The 21,751-nt window shown below is 40.5% G+C and overlaps 1 protein-coding gene across 2 annotated transcripts in view; it reads left to right on the top strand.

Moving 5' to 3' along the window:
- The window catches only part of epha4a (eph receptor A4a), a 35,231-nt gene extending 20,929 nt beyond the window's left edge, over positions 1–14,302 (top strand). The window contains exons 5-18 of one of the 2 annotated variants that reach the window (XM_052531072.1): positions 1,444–1,779; positions 2,876–3,000; positions 4,069–4,228; positions 4,646–4,757; positions 6,967–7,025; positions 7,285–7,398; positions 7,558–7,743; positions 10,586–10,647; positions 10,769–10,978; positions 11,202–11,378; positions 11,476–11,669; positions 12,107–12,265; positions 12,603–13,459; positions 13,820–14,302. In XM_052531072.1, coding sequence (XP_052387032.1) covers positions 1,444–1,779; positions 2,876–3,000; positions 4,069–4,228; positions 4,646–4,757; positions 6,967–7,025; positions 7,285–7,398; positions 7,558–7,743; positions 10,586–10,647; positions 10,769–10,978; positions 11,202–11,378; positions 11,476–11,669; positions 12,107–12,265; positions 12,603–12,717 — 2,009 coding nt within the window. In that variant the 3' untranslated portion in view covers positions 12,718–13,459; positions 13,820–14,302. The remainder of the gene's footprint in view (positions 1–1,443; positions 1,780–2,875; positions 3,001–4,068; positions 4,229–4,645; positions 4,758–6,966; positions 7,026–7,284; positions 7,399–7,557; positions 7,744–10,585; positions 10,648–10,768; positions 10,979–11,201; positions 11,379–11,475; positions 11,670–12,106; positions 12,266–12,602; positions 13,460–13,819) is intronic. The other variant, XM_052531080.1, reaches the window with a different exon arrangement.
- The last annotated feature ends 7,449 nt before the right edge of the window (positions 14,303–21,751 follow it).

Here is a 21,751-nt window from a genome sequence, read left to right as displayed (position 1 = left end):
TGCTCGCTTCACCCCGGTCTGCTGGGTGGGTACAGCAGCCACATACTTAATACAGGTTAAACAGAGTTTAAAGACCATTTACACTTAAAGCTCAGCCAGGAGGAATTCAATCTAATCCAGACCTAGGTCAGATATGTGTTTGAAGTGTTTAAATGATTTGGAGGATATGGAGATATTTGAAAATGGCTTTTGCCATATGGGGAGACCTCAAGGAGGGATAATGAGACACATCCTGTTATATTTGTCCTCTTCACTCACTTTTTCAAGTTTGATGTTTGGCATGTGGTTGTTGAGACCACCTAAAGAAATTATAAATCTCAAATGAAATCTTTTAAAAAGTGAAGTGTGTAATTTTTCTTAATTTCTTAATTAATTCTTTAATTATTTTCCTATTAAAGCAAATGAATCAGAAGTCTCATACATTCACAGAAATTAACTTGCTTCTGCATTAAAAAATAAGGTGGCTATCTTTTGCTCCTCAGATTTCATCATGATAATAAAGACTCTAACGACCTCAAATCATCTGGAGTTTCAAAAGAGATTTCAACAATGCCAAGATTTGAGATTTCAATCTGAATTTAGACATTTCTCATCCAGTCATTCACAAATTATCTGCTCTATAAAATCCAGATAATTTTTCTAATAATATAAGAACATTAATATATATGTTAACAATTCTAGTTTTTCTTTCTATATTTTTAGTCTCTTCCGGAATTTTTAGGACTAACACCTATATTGAAGTTCGTACTTTAATATAACATAACCGAGAACTCAATTAAGTCTCCTGAGCAATAAAAGAGCAACCACCTAGCAATAAAATGTTCCTCTGGGCAACTTTTGTGAGAAAGTCAACCTGGGATTGCTGATTTAGAGAATGATATTTATGATGAGAACGTCATTGCTATACCATAAATGGCAACGAGGGCGGCCAAATTAGCATTTATGAGATCCCTATCAGCAAGTTGCTCAGTTATGGAGATGTAATCATTTTCTCTCTCTTTCTCTCACTCTCTCGCGGGTTGAGAGTATTTCCTTTTCGCTCAGCTAGCACTGCGTCGCCTGTGGTGCTGGTTTTATCATAAATGTAATTATCTTTAAATTCAGCAGCGCCTGGTTTACAAAAACACCACAGAGAAAAACAGCACAAATGTACACAAATACACACAAGCACACAAACAGACTTGTATCCGTCATAGGCTGTAACATCATCTGCCTGCAGTGGCAATAAAAGGGTGTGTGTGTAGGTGTGTATTTGTTTGCCATTGAAGATTCTCTTGCCAAGGGTGTATTTTGAGATCAATCTCTGCCACAGTCATAATCCTGTTTTGTTTGTTTCGAAAACTTCCAGACATCACTGTAGCGGAAATGAAACATAAATCATGTGCATATTTTGTCATAGTGTCTCTAAACTCGGTTTCTTTTTCCAAAATTGTCTTTTCATAGAGCCCCCGTCTGCTCCTCAGCACCTTATTTCCAATGTGAACGAGACCTCTGTGAATCTGGAGTGGACTGCTCCAGCATCCTCCGGTGGCAGGCAGGACCTCGCTTACAACGTCATTTGCAAGCGTTGCAGTTCTGATGGTCAGCGCTGTCAGCCCTGCGGCAACGGCATTCATTTTTCCCCTCAGCAGATGGGCCTCCGCACCACCCGGGTATCTATAAACGACCTGCAGGCTCACACCAACTACACCTTTGAGATATGGGCAGTCAATGGGGTCTCCAAGCAGAGTCCCGGACCAGAACAGGTGGTGTCTGTGATGGTTACCACCAACCAAGCAGGTAATTGTGTTTATGTTCACAAATGATTGTTGAAAATAATATCCCCACTTTTATTAAATACCAGATTGGTGTCATCATGTGATCTGGTCACAGGCTGATGGGCTGAATTTGTCAACATAGTCTGATACAGAGCATAGTCATCAAGTCAGTAATCAGCTTCCCGTCTGTGAAAGTGCTCTGTTTTATATCACCACAGAGAAGTTTCTAATTACAACTTTTTTGTGTCTGTCAGAATGGATTTTTATGACATTAAACTGTGTGTCGGGTCAAATTGCGTGTATGTGCACGTGTTCCTGCTTTCATTTGTTTGCGCTGAGTGGACTATTAACTTTTACAAGGTGTTTAATTTCGGGTTCATGAGAAAGCGTGAGACAGGAAGTGCCTTTTTGTCTGGCTTTGGGGATTTTGTGTGTAGGGCCCCCAGGAGTGGGCTTTCTCACCATCATTGTCTTGGTGAACTCTTGACTGTAATGGCCATCACACCTGTCTGTACACTCTTCAAACAGACCTTCACTCCTGACCGTCTGTTCTTAGCTTTTATAACCCCATATATTGGGGCTCTGAGCAGGTACTGACCTACAACACTGTGGAACCTATTGGTGCTTGCTAAAGTTCATATCAGTATAAATATTTTTGCTATTTCTAGCTACCACCCAGAACACTAAAATATCAGCTGCACAGTAACACAAACAAACAAACAAACTCAGAGCACCTTAGAAAGCACATGAGATTGTTGTTGCAATCAACAAGCTCACCCTAGCAACTGCGTAGCATCATACGCTGAGTGGTTTTAACACCACGTAACCACCTGTTGCTTCTTATGCAGCCATATAATGGGCATTTCACTTTGGTGATTCAACATTGTTCTGGGAGTTACAATGCTGTAATCACTATATTTTCATATGCTAACCTGCGTAGCTTTAGTGTTTAGTTGTTTTTCAGGTTTTCTCAGTATGACAATTCAAATATCTCCAATATCATACCTCCTCATTGCTTTATGGCACTAACATGTTTATGTTTCTTTGAAAACAACTGGGTGTCTGGGGTGCTCTAGCAATATTAAGTTTTGTCTCTTTGTGTTTTTCTCTTTCTCCAGCTCCCTCTTCAGTTACCACCATCCAGGCCAAGGACATCACCAGACACGCTGTGTCTTTGGCATGGCAACAGCCTGAGAGACCCAATGGAGTCATTCTTGAGTACGAGGTCAAGTACTACGAGAAGGTGAGAAGATGCATGGGAAATTAGTTTTCAAAATTTTCCCCTGATGAGATCATCCATGCTGAAAAAACCTAGCATAGCTGGTCACCAGCATATGTTGTGCTTTGGATGTGGGTGTGCAGCCCAAGACTTCTTAACCAGCTTTGTCAACCTACTTCACCAGAAGGACCATGCTGACTGGAAACTTTCAGTTTTGCATGTGTTTCGTGAGGTTCCTCATCCAGACAGCATGGGATGAGGGATGAATTTTGGAAAGTGTACAGTAGTTCAGGATTAGGCCTAGTGACATCACTTTCTTGTTAGGAACTCCAAATGGGAGAGATGCTTCATGAATCTGCAGATTAAGATGTAGCAATCAAGTTGAAGCCTTCACTTAAGTCCTTAACATTAGCTGTATGATGTCAGGTACATCAAAACGAGAGAGCTGCATTTTAGCCTATGGCCAGCCCATACTCACTCACACTCACAGCAGGAATCTGGTGAACCCACGGGTCAGAACAGCATGGAGTGGATGGACATACAGGCCGTTGGGATACAGAGAGGATAACAGCATTCTCCTCTCTCTGCTCCTGCTGTGTCTTCCTCTGGCTGACTGATTACAGATTGCAGCAGTGGTCAGATTCTTTTCCCTTACACTGTGAGGTTTTCCATTGCAAACACACACTGACTCAAATACAAGACCAAGACACAAAGGTTCTTGTTTCTTGATCCAACAATTACAAGCCAAACATTAGGGGACATTGAGAGAAAAAAATCAACTTAGTTCCTTTGCTTGTTTTGGTTCAAACTCAACATCGTTTAAGTGGTTTGGATCTAGTGATGAAACGGGAATTTTGAACAAGCAAATTCAGGTTACACCCAAGGGAGCGAGCGAAAACAAAGATGGCAACCTTGTTTTTGTACTACGAGTCTGCGGTTCTCCCTACAAAAGCCTGGCTGTAGTTTCTGTGTCAGACATTAAACAAATCCCTCTTCCGTTCAGTTTTATCAGTGTTTGATTCCAAATAAAACAATCCTAACAACCAATCCCACAAGTTGGTTCAACATTTTCTGTTTCTCTCATCCAATCAGGACCAAAATGAGCGTAGCTATCGCATAATGAAGACCTCGTCCCGAAATGCTGAGATCAAAGGCCTGAGCCCGCTCACCTCCTACGTGTTTCATGTGCGTGCCCGAACCGCTGCTGGCTACGGAGACTTCAGCGCCCCCTTCGAGTTCATGACCAATTCAGGTAGGTTTCCATGTGCGTGTTACTGAACCGACAATGGCAAGTCTTTGTTCCCACAATTAGAGACTCGTGTTGAGTTTTAGGGTGGATCAGCCATTCATGCGAAAACTATTTCTCTAAAATAACATAATTATAGCCTTTGTGTATGTTTTCCTTTTCTTTACGGTAGTTTCTTTGCTTGCTGACTACAAAGTCACTGATATTTTTTAAAGCACTTTAAAGTAAATTCTGTAACAAGTGGAATGTTTTGGAGCTTTGATACTAAAGTAGATCATTTCAGCAATAAAAAAAAATAAAATTCTCCTTCCTAATGAAACCAGGCTCTTCAATAAGAATTAAAAATGGCTGACAAGATTAATCTGTTTCTTTAAATGAGAATTACACATTTGAGATTAACTTTAATCTTGTTTTTTCTTTCAGTTCCTTCTCCCATCATCGGAGATGGTGCTAACTCCACTGTGCTGCTAGTGTCTGTGATCGGGAGTGTGATTCTGTTGCTCATCTTCATCGGAGTCTTCGTCATCAGTCGCAGGTAAGCCACCAGGCCCAACTGGGTGTCAGTCATCTCACAGATACTGTCTGAATTTGGATGCATTCTTCCATCTCTCCACTTGTCCCTGTGGGCATTTCCCTCACCTCTCCCTCACCTCGTCTGTCATCCTATATCAGTCAATCTGTTGTGCTCCTGCTGTCTTCCCCTCTCTCTACCTGTCCATCAGTCTGGTTCTCTTGACTCTTCCTCCTCCTCGTTCCCGCTCTCTCTATCTCTTTTTCCCTGTGGTGTAGCTAGTGGTATTGTGACAGGCCACTGGCAGCTCTGCCTGATTAGTCTCTGCTGTGCTGCCACGGGTCTCTGTGCCTTGTGTGTCAAAATCCGTTGGGAACACGTACCATTCCCAAGGTAGCCGAGACGCACAGCAGGACGGCGTATGCACACATACATGTAAGTCTCTGTACTGTACTCAATCAGAGTGGCTGTCATACTCCCACGGGCAAAACGTCATGGTTGTTTTGGCTTAATCAAACAACTTTTTCTTGCCAAACTCTCTCCCAGTTACCCACTTACTCCAATATGGTTATCATCAGCTGCATTTCCTTTCATAAGGCCTCCTCCTATTGTGTCTGATCGTAGCTTCCCAAGACCAGGGTGACAGTGTCTATTCTTATAGTGGTTGACATTGTATCATTATCAGCTGAGATAATCATCTCCACATCCTCAAAGTCCCCAAAGAGAAGCATCTCCCTCATTCAGGGTAACAATAACAATCCAAGTTAATGAATGGGGCTTTTGTTTTGGCCAAGCAGCCATTAAGCACTTCCTCAGTGAAGCCTTTCAACAAGAGACAAGACTACACATCCCAAGTAGCTCTCACCTTTGGCCTGTTCTTCTCTACCTAGAGGGGACTCCAATCACTCGATCGTAGATGCGAGGAGGGGGGTTACAGCCTTGCACACAGCCGTGAGTTCCTCGCTTCAGTACTTGGATAGCACACCTGATAATCTTCTTGTTCCTAAAATAAACCTGTACCGACCGTTCGGGCTGATGGCAGGGCCTCCTCCCACGAAGGCATGGTCCCCTGTAGGCAGAGCTATATCCAGCTTCTGTGGGGCGCTCAGGCGTTAAAGCCTGGCCCTTTTCTCCTGTTCTACCTGTGGATGTGCCCCTTTCCCTCCCTCTGAGCCTTTTCTTCCTTCACTAGCCCCAACCTTGGGGGCCTTTTTCAATGCCAGAATGCACTATAAAAACAATAACAGCAGTTGCATTCCTGGCAGAACCCCCCCTTTCTATATACAGACAGGTGACCCCATCCCCAGCAGGGAGTCTTGGGTTAGGGCAGCGTCCTGGGTGGGGTTATGCGTTCCATTGCTTCTCTTCTGCTCCCTGCACCCATGCCAAGGGGTCAGTGGTTGGCCCTACGGGGTCAGCAGGTGATTGGGTGAAATGGGAACTTTGAAGGTGGTGCATACTAGTTTCTTTATGTCATTGTGGACAGATGGTGAGAGATGTTTTTAGGGGTGGGGGTGGAGTGGTTTCAAATGGGTTTTTGTTGCCATTTTGGCCACTTGATGAGTTTGTGTTTACTCATCTGTCAATCTCTTTACTTAATTAGTGTGTGTTCTTTATCTGTAAATCTCTAAATTATTTCAAATGAAAGGCCAGTGGACTTTGTTCATGGACAGATCTTCCTACTTTGATGGTGTACTCTCTCTCTCTCTCTCTCTGTGCAGCTTTATTAGCTTTACAGATTTTTACAGTCCCACTTTTAAAGATAAGGTTAAAAGGCTATTCAAAACTTTGACCTGCTTCAGTGACTTGGAACAGGATGTTCCTTCATGTGCCGGCCCACCTTGTCACACCATTTTGCCTTTGTGTATGTTTTGTAGAATTTTTGTATATATGTATGTATGCATGTGTTTATTTATTTATTTATAACCATTTAAGTGTCTGATTTTTTTTTTTTTTTTACACAAAACATTCATCATTAACCTTGAAAGTGAACAGCCTGTTTTAGGATATGTTTTACTAATAGTTAAAAGCCAAATAATTTATGCAAAAATTCATGCAAAAAATGTACTTTTACCCATCTGAATTTTAAATTTAGTATCACACTTTGGTATCCAAAAACAATCACATATTTTGACATTGTTAAATCGAAGAATCTCATTCATGAAAAAAAGAGATCTTATTGGTTATTTTTCTTTCATGTGAATTATAATGCCTCTCATCTCTTTGTTAACAGGAGAAGCAAATACAGCAAAGCCAAACAGGATTCTGATGAGGAGAGGCATTTACATCCAGGTAATGCTGTGGCCATGTGAACAAATATACACAATGACACACTCTCAAATATGTATTTATCATCTAGGGTAAAGTTGTATATAAGAAGACAAGGTTGTATGTTTCAAATGTGGTAGAGGACAGACAGAAGCCAACAAGAGAAGGAGGAGAATGGAAAACAGATGTTGTATATTAATAATTTTGTCTGTCTGCCAGCTATCCTCCCATCCTCCTCTCTCAACCTTCTAACATGTAGGCACCTCGCTCTGTCTCTCCACAGGGGTTCGGATCTATGTAGACCCCTTCACCTATGAGGACCCCAACCAAGCAGTCCGTGAATTCGCTAAAGAAATCGACGCCTCCTGCATCAAGATTGAAAAGGTCATCGGCATTGGTGAGCAAACGACCTGCTGTTTCCTTTTCGTCTGCCTCAGACTGAGTGTAACTAGACCACAACTGTTAGAGTGAAAAGTTAGCCCACCATTCCAGAGATCTCTTGGGTCATTATATACAACAGACATTTCTGATTCAAGCCTGATTTTTCCATTTAAAGGAGAATTCGGGGAGGTGTGCAGCGGTCGCCTTAAGATGCCTGGAAAGCGCGAGATCTGCGTAGCCATAAAAACCCTCAAAGCAGGATACACCGACAAGCAAAGGCGAGACTTTCTGAGTGAGGCCAGCATCATGGGCCAGTTCGACCACCCCAATATTATCCGACTGGAGGGAGTCGTCACTAAATGTGAGTCTTTTGAGTGTTTTTAATGTGAACAATCTATTCGTTTACTGTGACCACGTCCTTTCAAACTGATTTATTCTGGTTTTGCATATAATTTGCATATCGTGACCTTGTTGATCTCACAATTCAAGCTGTGCGCTCCACTGTCTACAGCCAACTTTCATGAAAAGTCTTTTTTCAAAGTAATGCATAATGAGTTTTGTTAAAGTTTGTTTAATGAAATGAAATATACATTTTGTCATTAATCATTAAATTGATAGGATTTATACTTTAAAACAAGAAACAACACTTTATTATTTATGTTAATACTTTTATTTACTCAAAAATAAATAAAGAATAAAAACGTTTTATGCAGTCTTGCTTCTTACAGAACTTTTAACAACTCTTTTTTTGTATGCCAAGCAGCTAAAAGTATGTTTACACATTTTTACTGGAAAACACGAAAAAAAATACTTATTAAGAAAAGTATTGTTTGCTGTGTTGCCAGCTTATTCGGCCACCCATTGAAGCTCTGCTGTAGGGCTGATGGTTTTCATTTCTTTAGGTTTGTGATTTTTGCTTTGACTTTTAGCTATTAAAATTCTTTTATTAAAAACTGGACCACTTTGCTTCAATTTTTTTCCTGTTGAAGCCTGCGTCCTCTTGGCATCTTAAATGCATTTTGGAACCATGCTGAAGAAATGACGCAGTCTCTATTCCTTAGTTTGATGAAAATCAACCTTGTATTTTGTAATGCACCCTTCCCACTACCAGAACGGAATCTTGGCCGGCTGGCAGACCTGACATCAAACCTTTTAATAACTTGTTATTGATTAAAAGTTGACTCTCTCATATGTGTGTTTAAGAAACCTCCAGGGTGTAGTTGTGGCCAGACCTCACTGTGCATAACAAATATGTGGAGGACCTGGTGTGTGTGTGTCTGTGTGTGTGTGAGCATGGAGCAGTGATTTGCATTAGATGGCTTTGCATTTGACAGCTGGACTGAAGAACACCCTTAGTGTCTTCTGATGCTGATGGCTCTTGTGCTGTCTGGCAGCTCGGGAGCTCTAGAGAAACACAGAGATAAAGATGTTTATTTATTTTTACATTTGTTTTTGTAGACTGCATGGAGAGAGCTGCATTCATATGCAAGGGCTTCTGCAGACACGTAACAATCCCACAATCTCACCGAGTCGCATCTTTTCTCCAGACAGCCCAGATGTATTAGTGAAGACAATGCCAACATATGGGTTACAGAGAGAGAAAGTGAACAGGAGTGAAACAGAGAGCAAACATAGAGACACAAGGAGCAGGGGAGACACCACTCATAGAAAAATAAAAATTCAGATTTTAGGAATGAAAGTACACCTTTAAGGTACATGAGCCATTTTTAATTTTTGATAGTTTGTTAACACTGTGAATGCACTTTAACTGGTCCGAACGGAATTTGACTATTTCATATTATTTATTACTATTTACTTATTTTTTAAGATCATGAAATAAGATTAAGAAAATGTATGATACCATTGTGATCAGAACTTTTCCTTTAACAGGACTGGTGTCTCATAGCTGGCTTAGTTTGAAGTGTCGGAGTGCTGTTTCTTATTAGCAGCCCTTCTCCCATAATACTTAGCATGGCAGAAGTAGTGTCTTCAGGATAACTGTTATTACAAACAGACAATGGCAGCCCTCTTGTAACCTACGCCTCCAACCGGGCCAATTAAACCTGTTAAATAAATTACTAATGATGTATAAATTGCCTTAAATAAATAAAGACAAAATGCCCCTAAGACTCAGAGAGCAGGAGAGAAGCAGGATGCCAGCCGTCTACGGAGAAAGCATTCACAGACGGACTTGGTGGGCGCAGTCTTTTATGCACTGGCATTAAATGCAAGATTGTATTTGCATAATGAAGGCACCGCTAGAACACTGAAATGATTCCTCTGAGGTGAAGCGTGTTTGTGAGTATGCGTTTGTAAGCAGCTCTGTGTAGGTGTGTGTGTGTGCGTGTGCCATTGTCCTCTTTTGTGAAGCCCCTGCGCTCCTTCCTTTTGGCTCCATGAGAGGGGACTGTGTTGCCATAGCATTGCCTTGTCTCGGTACTGACTGGCAGGTAATGTGGGAATCCAGCCCTGATAGCCTCCAGCAACGGCTGCATTCAGTAAACAAACCCACACAGAAGTCCCACTCGCAAATAGGAGCGGAGAGGAAGAGATGGGGGAGTGTGAGAAAAGAGGAGGGGCTAGCAGACGGACACTTTAGGACTTGATTGGGAAGTGTAATTTAAATGTCCTAATGTGTGCAGAGTGCCTTGAGTGCATAAAATGCACTGGACAAACACCATACAATCTCAACATTTTGATGCACTTAAGAGTTTTCACTCACAGTTTTTTTGCTCTTGAAGACATGCGATTGAAGCAGATAATTGGTTCAGGACCCAGATCAACAAACTTGATTTGTTAGGAGAAACTGCAGCCAATCAGGTGCTATTATGGAGCTACAAAAGATCTGCCTGTATTCTGTTCAATGGAAGTTGGATTTCCAACTCGGAAACTCAAAATTAAGCAATTTAAATGCATTCATAAGCTAAAGTTCTAGTATATACAGTATGGACCACTGTTAAAAATCTCGTATGTTAACCAAGGATTATTTGATCTATTTTAATTTTATGTAATGTAATAAATTCCTGTGATAATAAATCAGAATTTTCAGCAGCCATTACTCTACAGAAATCACTCTTAATATGCACTCTAATAGAACATTTATTATTGTTGTGCTGCTTTGTAACATTATAAATGACATTAATTTTACTTTTCATTTACATGTTAGTTCATTATTATTATTTTTTTCTTTACTGACTGCACAGGTAAGCCAGTTATGATCATCACTGAGTACATGGAGAACGGATCCCTTGATGCCTTTCTCAGGGTGGGTTTTGTTTGTGTTTTATTTGAAGCACATATTTTTGACCTGGCGGTCATTTAGTACTCTGGTGCACTGTATTGGCTTTATCATATTTATTTTTGCTGTAAATGTTGTTCCTTCGTAGAAAAACGATGGGCGGTTTACTGTAATTCAGCTGGTGGGCATCCTGCGTGGAATCGCTTCAGGAATGAAGTATCTGTCTGATATGAGCTACGTCCATCGAGACTTGGCGGCACGCAACATCCTGGTTAACAGTAACCTTGTGTGTAAAGTGTCTGATTTTGGCATGTCTCGGGTTTTGGAGGAAGATCCAGATGCTGCTTATACTACTAGGGTAAGTTTGACACATATTATTTGTTTGCAGCCCTAAAACAAGCTTTCTAACCCATTATCTTAAGCATTTAACCCGCATGTGCTTACATGAAGTCCTAGTATATCTTCAAGTATTATAGAAATTAGCAAACTAACCCCAACAATTGAGTGTGTAGTGAGTGCATGTGCGTGTGTGCATGTGTGTGATTAACCTCCATGCATGTGTTTGCTATTTCTTTTGAAAGGAAATAACAGGAACGTATCAATCACAGGGAGGCAAGATACCTATTCGATGGACCGCCCCCGAAGCCATTACATACAGGAAGTTCACCTCTGCTTCTGACGTATGGAGTTACGGCATTGTCATGTGGGAAGTAATGTCATATGGAGAACGGCCATACTGGGACATGAGTAACCAGGATGTAAGTGTTTCATAAGGAATGGACTTGGTTGATTCAGAGCTTCAGTGCATAAATTGTCAGCTGTTGTGTTTAACATTGTTTGGATATTTTGTTTCAGGTTATAAAGGCAATTGAGGAAGGCTACAGACTGCCTCCACCCATGGACTGTCCAGTTTCTTTGCACCAGCTGATGCTGGATTGCTGGCAGAAAGAGCGTGCCGAAAGGCCAAAGTTCAGCCAAATTGTCAACATGCTGGACAAACTCATCCGCAACCCCAACAGCTTGAAAAGGACGGGAGGAGAGATAGCCAGGTAGTAAATAAATTTCACATAAGCCAAGGTGCATCATACATCTATTTATGAAGGGCACCAGTCACAGTTCCGGTGCACTTTCCCTATCAGTTATCTTTCCATATCCATTTTTATTATTTTTTGTTGATCTTTTAAAATTCGCCTAGCTCAAAATCTTAGTTCAGTCTGACTGGGCATGCCACTTCTCATATAACTCATGTTCTTGGTTCCAGTCTCATTTTTACCAGTAATAAATTGCTGTACATGCTTTTTTAGCTCTGGCACATAAATGCATGTTACATGCATGACTTACAATGTTATATAAACGTGTTCCAATGAAGTGATGTTCACGGCTATAAAATCTTTTATAGTTCTTTCATACGCTGTTCAAAAGTAGGCAACACATAGCCAGTCCAAGCTCTTGGGGCTCCCAAGTAAGTCAATTTCTCTTTTTGTAGACCCAACACCACCCTCCTGGAGCCCAGCAGCCCAGAATTCACATCTACCCTGGGATCAGTTGCCGACTGGCTGCAGGCCATCAACATGGAACGTTACAGAGACAACTTCACTGCCGCTGGATACACCACTCCAGAGGCTGTGGTCCACATGACACAAGAGTAAGTCACGTGAACAAAAACTGGGCATTCTTAAGGTGTTAAGAGATGTGTGATGTGTGTATGTTGGCTTTGAGTATGATTTGACTAACATGAGAAAAATGCTCAGGGATACACAGTCCTGACTTATGGGTTCAGTAGTCACATTTCCATGCAAAACCCCTGTAGATGCCAACGAAGCTTTGAGAACTGCTACTCTGGCATTCAAATGTTCTGCCAGGATCAAGTTCTTAGATGTCATGTTAAAAGCAAATGAGGAGAGAGGGATAACATATTACACAGAATTAGACCAAATCAAACATGTTCTCATCACTTCTGTCTTTGTGTTTCGTTGGAACAGAGACATGACGAGGATAGGGATCTCCTCTGCAATACATCAGGATAAGATCCTCAACAGCGCACAAGGAATGCTGTCCCAGATGCAACAAATGCAAGACAGGATGGTGCCTGTCTGAACTCATGGGATCAGAACACCCAAACTCAAAACATACTTTGGACTTCCTTTTTTTTATTTTGGTTCTAAGAAAATCCATTTACCTCATCCATGCACTTTAAATTACATTTTTGAAAAAAAAAAATACATTTCAGAGGTACGAATCAGCACTTTTCTTTCAATAATGCCATCCCCACCATCCAGTCAAGTGGATCGTCCCGCGCTACAATGAAGTTCTGGATGTGATCGTAGGAAGCTTTTAATTTCAGTGAAACTACGAACAAGTTTCTCTGTTTGTTTATTTGATTTTTGTATGTATGTGCCTGTAAGTAAATGTATAAATAGTACAGGATTCGTTTTGTCCGCTCCTGCCATTTCACAGAAACTTGACTGAGCGGCACCTGGTGGAATTTTCACACTCAAATGAGAGATCAAGAGATTTTATGCACTCTTTAACGCTTTTGTTCCGGGGATTTCAGAGAGGCAATCTTTCCAGTGTCCACAATAGAAGACCAACTCTGGAAGGTCTCAAGGTCTCCCCACCCTCAGAATGGAATATCTGTCTCACCTCCACAGTTCTTCACACCGTTCCATTTGGCCTGTGTTGGAATAGAAAAATCAGCCCTCGGTTCATCTTTCTCTCTCCACCTCCATCTCCATCCATGCCCTCTCTGTCCTCGCCTCTCTGTCTCCGGAGACCTTCAGCGGGCCATGAAATCAACACATGTCTCCATTACTGGAAGTTCCATCGGAGCTGAGCTAAGGTAAGCACAGAGTAACAAGTCCGACTCAATGTTTATGGGATCTGCTCTACTTCCTCTCCGTCCCCTGCAGTTATTTATCCGCTCATTAGTTGGGATTAGAACCAGTACAGATGAATACATGGGATATATATCGGTGCCATTTGATGGGATGAGCTCAAAATGAAAACTGAGCCAAAAGCGTGAAATGTGTTTTTCCCATGCTCCCCAGCAACAGAGCAAACAGAGCAATTTCAGTTTCCATACTCTATGGATTACTTCAATTAATGCTGTGTTTGTGTGTCCTGGTCTGTTTACAGAAAGCGCTTTGAATCCCTGAATCATAATCATTTTCTTTTTCTCTCTCTCTCTCTCGCTCCACAGAGTCACCTTCACACATCTGCTCCACAGCGATATCTGCTGCGCAGACTCGCATCCATTGCAGCTTCAATAACTAAAATTACTTGACACTGGGACAAAAGACTTCAGTTCCCATGATTCCCAGCAAATGCTGAATGCTTCCACGACGGGAGACTGAAAACATGACAAACAACCAGAGGGGCAGTTGAAGGCCCTTCGGTTGTCTCCTAAGAGATTCGATGAGAGATATAATGAACATTTTCATTTGGTTTCACTCTTGACAGAAAAAGCTCTCCATTCTCAGTGCAGCATGTTGCTGTTTTCTTTGAAGGATGACGGTTTGTTTTGAGGCACATACACAAAGGACAAAAGCACATGATGTTTGCTAAGACTGCAGAACTTTGTGGCTACTCTCTAGAGACCGACATACTGGAGTTGTTTGCTATATACACTAAGCCCCTGCTGTTCTACACTTTTTACCAATGCTGGAGGTTGTAAAAAAACAAACATTTATTTGAGTCGTTTGACTCCAACCGAAAATATTTCAGTACTAATTCCAGTGGTCTGAATGTGGACTGCAAGAAGAGGCACGTTATTTGTACCTAAAATAAACCGATTACAGGAATGTTTATAAAAAGTGGGTGAAAAATGTAACATTTCAAGTGTGCTCAGTTTCATGTCAACCACATCCATCCGTCCGATCTGACAAACTTAATGTGTTAATGTGACGCATTTTCATATGAAATGCTTCTTGCTTTCTTCCAGTTTCATCTTTCGATACTCCCTGCTCATCTGTTTAGGGCCTGTTTGGAATATGCAATGAATGTGAGAGGAGAGAAATTCAATAGAATGTACCGTGCCAAGTCTCCTAATGTAGTTTATTCCGGAGGAACACTAACAAATCACCTTTTTTCCCCCAGCGGATCTAGACATTTTAGGTTTTATGTTGTGCATAATTGTGCCATTGTTTTCCTTCTCTTCCATTTTTTTTTATTTTATGAATTTAGGTACATGAAACATGTCATTTATTTATGGTCTTTTTTTATCTAGTTTGTAAATTGTAAAATAGAGCTATGAGAGGAAATAAATGATTGCCAAGTGCGTTGTAATTAATGTCTAAAGTAATTTATGTGGTCAATTCCGCTAATTCTCTGAAACAGATTGCTGAAAAGGTATTTGGATGGCTGTCTGATGAGGTATTTTCACTTGGAGAAAAAAAACAGATCTGGTGTTTATATGCTGGTCACATATTTCTATTACATTTTGGCCGCAGTTGAAACGAAATGGTTGAATGTGGTGGTATGAACAGGTGTGTCGGTCTTGCCAGTAGCATTCAGATTATTTTGAGTTTCTATTCTCCTTTTCACCCTCTCCTCGTCTCATTCAACCCGAGCTTGAAGTTAGGCCTAGTGTTTGTGTAAATGCTGATTGTGAGTAAAAGCAGCTTGGCAGGGGTAACCAACACATTAAAAGCGTATCAAAAATAAGAGAAAGAAATGAGTAAATTCCCCCGCGACGAACAATTTTAACAATCAAACCTTATTATGGTTGAAGCAGCAGCAGAAGAGGGGGCTGCCTGTGAGCGCCTGTGTTTCGTCAGCCTTTCATTTTTATTTTTTATTTTTTATCCCCCTTCCTTTTTTTACTTTAAACTTTTTTCCTGTCTTTTCTGCACTTTGAATGGGCCGTAATACAGCCGCTTTGGCACAGTACGCCTGCTTAATCAGTAAACATCTGTTTCCCAAAGCCGTCCCAGTCGCGATGAGGGCTGATTGTGGAAAGCCTTTGATAAATAAAGGAGAGAGGGGGGAAAAAAAATAAGGAGAAAACGTAATTTTAGACTCCCTGAAAATTCTGCCGTGAGCCAAGCCATGTTTTTCCTCTGACAATCACTCTAATGAGAGATGCATTCATTATGAGTGTATTTTGACGCCTGTCACCCTGGGGAAAATAAAAGAATAAAAAAAAGGAACGATGGAGCAAAAAGAAAGTTTAAACTTTGCTCAGGAAAGACTCACCAGCCTGAATCTGGTTGATATGTAATGAGGAAGAGAAACGGCATTCCTGCAGGATGAGAGAGGAAAGAGAGAGAACGGGAACTAGAGTGTTTTGATAGCTCTCTGTGAGGTTTAACAGGAACGGTGTGGACCAGGACTTGGATTCTAAGAGGGTGGTGAAGGACAGAGTGTGTCTGAGGACCCAGAAACAGCTTACAAGTGCAGTCTGAGAGAGTCATGCTACAAAACCAACCCTGAATCCACATTTTAATCCTTAAACCCTGGAACAGCACAGTCTGGACCATCAGGACATAACAGGTCTTTTCACATTTTATATGAATCTGTTCTAGTGTCCTATATCTGTCCTCTGCGAGATCTGTGCGTTTTACTACTGGAGTCTTTTTATCAGTGTGATATCAGTCTTTTTCAATAGCCACTTTATCAGTTACTTTTAGCGACTTCCAGCACATTGATTTAAAAAAAAAAAGAAAGAAGGAAAAAAAGTTACTTTTTTTCAAGGTAAAGAATAACAATTGAAATTTGGAGCAGCAGAAGCAAATGAACTCATTCCCTATCTTTCATCTTGTCCTATCCCAGACAAGCATTGAAAATGTCCTGAGTTGCTGTGAGTAAAGATGTCACCAGATATCTGCAGAAAAAAAAAATCTTACTCTAACTCTGGCAGTTTTTTTTCTCTTCCATTAAATAAAATACGAAAATGTGCATGATATATTTAGCTAGTTATTGAATTTTTTGTTCAATTGAGGGAACCCAACCCAGGCAATATGAAATACATTGGCAATGGCTGTTGGGGTAAAATAACTACTAACTGAATGTTAAATAAATTATCAAAACAGACCTTTCAACTCCTGACAAATGGTTGGTGGGAACTTTTGCATTTTGCATTTCCATAACTTGGCTGTAAGAGACTTCTGGTCTAATAATCTCTATACAAACAGCCTGGTGTGTGTGAAGACAGTTGTCTTGACCTCCCTCTGAACTAAAGGAATATCTCTGGCTCTAGATCAAGATGGTGTTTCAGGACACATTTCTGTGCTAATTGCTGCACGTTTCTGTCCGCTTGCAAAGTTGTGACGTAAGGTCCAAGCCTCCACTCATTTCAATTGAGAATACCATTTCGACGGCTGTTTATGAGCACTATTTATTCATATTATACATTTAAGCTAAACTTTTAAAAAAACTTACACTGTACCCAACAATCTCTGTGCTCATGACATCATAGATATGAAATAGATGAATCACTGTTTGACCATCTTGGATTTTGGTATGGAGATAAATGTTTTGATTAAAATCGTTTGATATTATTACACAACATTGTGCGTGTAAATTAGCACCATTTGTTGTTTTCTTGTGGTATGAAAAAAGATAATTTGGACCCGGTAGCTGTGATGTGTGACGTCAGACTTAAGGGGGTAAGCTGGTTAACGTTAGTTATTTACATCGCATTTCTCTATTTGGATGCATTGTGAATATTTGTTGCACACTGAATTTGGTTGCGTTTTGGATATTTGAAGCACACGTGTTGTAAAACTGATGATTATGTTTTCTTAATTGGCTAGTGTTTCCTTAATTTGCAGCGCGTTGAGCTCACTTGGCCTCCGTATTTTATTTGATATTCATCCGGGAAAACAATTTGACAGTGCAGACATTTTAAATGTGACCTTTGCTCATCCTCTTTTTAAATATATAAGGTTGATTTTAACTTATCACTTGATGCTGGATTTCGTTCAACACTTAATCGACATTTCATGCGTATTAATATGTTAGGTGTGTAAGAGTGAGTGATCGACTTTGGCTGTGTGCACACGCTGTGGTGAGCTTCATACAGCCCTGCATGATTAATGAGAAAGAAATGACAAACGTAATGAGGTTTGCTTAACAGTGTCATACTCACCCACAGGCTTTTACCAGAACCACACATCAAATGGAGAGAGATATAGAGAGCAGAGGGGGTTCAATGCAATTAAAATCTTCAATTTATTTTCCTTTCCCACTGTCACGCCACTGTCATTGCATTGTACAGTATGTTGTGTCTTTTCATTGCTTATTTTTCTGCACTGTTACTCTTCATTTGCCACTCTCTCGAGGATTTTTGATTGATTTTACCAAGCTTTCTCTAGGATTAACACACATTCAAGCTCTGTTACAAAACCTTGTGAGCTGCCAAGATTTAGGCAGCATACTAACTGAAATGGAACCTCTGATTTGGGACACTTCACATAAACAGCAACTATGCATATCACACAAATATAGTGTGAAAATATAAGAGACTTTAATGGACCTTTTTTCACATTTCTAGGTTTGTAATGCAAAAATAAACTTTAATAGGGTAAATTTATATTCATGGGAGACCACAGCAAATTGTATTCCATTTGCTCCATAAGAAAAAAAAAAAAAAAAAAAAAAAAAACTTTTGCATTTACATGAATTACATGTCTTTCCCTTAGAAACTATATTAGAAACCTTTCAAAAGTGCTCATAGTTTTTTAAAAATATGCTAGACTATAGTGTTACAAATGTATGTTAATTCAAAATTAAAACCTTCACTATATTTACATACATTTTGTACAGATAGCTTTACCACAATCTGTGAAGTGTCTGTGTTTACCATTAGCATGTTGCTAAGCTAACAACACAATACTCTAAACACATAAATATTTAGGACACAAATGTTTTTCAATAGTCCATTTTAAATCAATGAAACTATATTGATACTTTCTTAGTTTAATAAACATTTTCCCACATATTTCACCATTTTGGATTAACTTTAGAAATGTCTCAAAAATAGTCATCATTGGACCAGCCTTTATGTTGGTTGCATATTTGCAATTTATAAATATATATAGGTAGCTCACTAGGTTTTGGAACAGGGCTGTTGACTTTCTCTCTAGGAACAGGTGTTGAGGTACCACACTACACACAAACATTAGATTTAAAAGTATTTGAGATGCACTCTCCCTAAAAATGCAGTTAGTCCAACATGAGGTTTTGATACATAGCCATTTCCTACAGTGTCGGCAATCCAGCACTACAGTACATGCCAACCAGAGTTTGGTTTTCTATCAGCCTAAAACGCTCCAGACACCACTGTGGCCAAAAAGCAGTCAGCTTAATTTCTTCTGCGTCCGGTGATAAGTATTTATGAGATTGTGTAATAAAAACCCAGCAGTATAAATCAGACGTGAGCATGGGGTTTGGCCTGTGCCAGCAATCTTGAAATCCTCAACTTAGGGAAAGTTCAACAGATCCATCTCTATAATGCAACAAAGCCTTGGAACCTTTTCAACCACAAAGTGTGATATACAGAACACTTGTGTGATTCATCAGAAATGAGAGATAGAGATAATGATGGAGCGAGGGATAAATATTAAGAGCCAAAGAGAGCGAGGGAAATGTTTGGACAAGGCCATGAGCTTAGTGCCTTGGTTTGCATGTACACCACAGGACAATTCATACAGACCGCCATGCCAAAAGTCCCCTGCACCGAGCACAAATACATTTATTTTCCAAGGCTTTCAGGTTCACAGTGGTCCAAGACCAATACTGAGGTGAGCTTTAGTATTTCTACAAAACTCTACATCTTTGTCAACTTCTGGAGTATATGGAATGGGATTTATAGCTGAACTCTATGCAAAAGGACAAATATGTATGAATTACGCACAACATGGAATAAGTCATCCACAGAACATCCTCATTTCTAGCATGTGAAACATTGTTTGATCAAATCACACACTCTGCAAGCAAATGGTATTTCCATCCTGTGTTTTTGTTGAAATCTGTCTTCCAAAGTTAGTGAGAGAAGACACTGCTCTGGTCTGCAGTGGTCTGGCCGGTGTCCATTTCTGACTGCAGGGACAGGGGGCAAATGTAGGGAGAGTGAGAGAGAGGCGAAGAGCACGAGGGAGAGTGGGACAGAGCGGGATGCTGTGAGCCGTTCTGTTAAAACGTTCAGCGGTGGAGGGAAGCCATCTGCTGCATTACAACAACCTGCAGGAGAGAGAGGGGTGAAGGAGGTAGCATAGCGCCCCAGGTAATGATCTCATCCAGGTTGGACTGAAACAAGTGCACACGGTATTCTGCTACAGTGACTTCAATCTGCTACTAGACATTTATGAGCAGGTGACAAAACGGCAGCCAAAACTGTACATGTGCACACATAGAGTAAAACAGCAAACAAACACAAATTAAAAGATAATTTGGTCTTGGGGAGCCTCTTGGACATCTTGCGCATTTGGAGACATTGCTGAGATCTCTTCTCAAACTCCCCTGCTGGAACACCAGCATTTTAGAATACATCAGAAAGGTTTCACAAACTAAGTTTTGCTTGTGATCGCTTGGCTATGTTGGTCGGCAAACAAGACCAGTATCAAATGAGAACTAACTAGCGTCAACCATCTTAGAAACCATTTTTCAATCTGATGCTTGGACCTCCATTTACTATCAATGCAATCTCATTGATATCTTGGGGAAACAACTGAGGCATAATCTTATTTGTCAGGAAAAGTCTCAATTCGATTCTAATTAAATTTAATAGAGAGTTTGACTCCTAACCCTAAGGTTGTGGGTTTGAGTCTTGGGCCGGCAATACCACGACTGAGGTGCCCGAACCTAACTGCTCCCCGGGCGCTGCAGCATAAATGGCTGCCCACTGCTCCGGGTGTGTGTTCACGGTGTGTGTGTGTGTGTTCACTGCTGTGTGTGTGCACTTTGGATGGGTTAAATGCAGAGCACAAATTCTGAGTATGGCTCACCATACTTGGCTGTATGTCACGTCACTTTGTTGTCACTTTCTTATGGAAAACTATCAGCACATTAAATTTAACATTTTATTCTATTATCAATTTGACCATTAATTACATTCCCGATGCTTTTTACTTATTTATGCTGATAAAGCACTTCACAATAAGAACATTTGTCATTTGTTTCAATAGAAATATCACAGTTTGGTTGCCCTGTCAGCTATATCAAAACGACCTGGCTCCGACTGCACAATCGACCATGAAAACACAGAGATAAGGCCATTGTTTACAAGGAGGATGCTTTATTTGGAGTACATCATTGACATTCTCATTCAGTGCAGGTAACAGGAGATAATATGGAGCCAATTGCCTCGCTCCAAAACTGGCATAAATATTCACCAGCCCTTCCTGCACAAAACAAATTGATTTCACATTCAAGGTTACTGATAAGATAACATACATGAGTGAATACCAATCTACCTCCCATAGACTGAGCTAGGCTGATTTTGGTCGGGTGGGGGAAATCTGCACGCGTTGTGTCGTTGAATGATGAATGGACCAATTGAGTCTGCAGAGTTCTATTACTTTCCATCATCAAACGAAAGTTGCTGAGGAGCGCTGCTCTCCATTTTAGAGCAGGAACTGAATATGCATACAAAATGAGGACAGAATTAACCCTAGCCAGCTATGACTGAAGCCTAAAGGCTGCTTCTTTTGTGTTTGTACTTTTCTTTCTCCGTTATTTTCCCTGACCATTCTCTAATAATGTTGCCTTCCTCTAAAATTTACTATCTTGCAATGTATGTTCACACCCCTCCCCCGCATTCATCTTTCTCGCTTTCTTCCAGACTGCTGCTCTACTGTCATGTCCCCCAGGCTCGAACTAACTCCAGTATGTGATATAAATATCCTCAGCATTTAATCTCTATGCTCTTTGAGTCTTCTTCATGGCCGGAGGTTTCTCTATGCTCTCCTAGTTCTCGCATGTTCTTCCCCTCTAACACCGAACAAGTCTGATCCACTAACTGATTGCAGTACTGCAGGACAGAATTGATTAAATATTTTTAGCCTGCTCATATGTTTCTACTGTATTGATTGGGTTATGTGTATATTTTCCTAGCAGAAAATGAAAATACAGAATGGTTTTCACGCTTTCTGTTGATGTTTCGTGCACATGCATTTTTCCTCCAATGCAGACA

The sequence above is a fragment of the Carassius gibelio genome, chromosome A2 (genome assembly GCF_023724105.1).
Source record: "Carassius gibelio isolate Cgi1373 ecotype wild population from Czech Republic chromosome A2, carGib1.2-hapl.c, whole genome shotgun sequence".
Taxonomy (NCBI): Eukaryota; Metazoa; Chordata; class Actinopteri; order Cypriniformes; family Cyprinidae; genus Carassius; species Carassius gibelio.
This window is presented reverse-complemented; position numbering and strand designations above follow the sequence as displayed.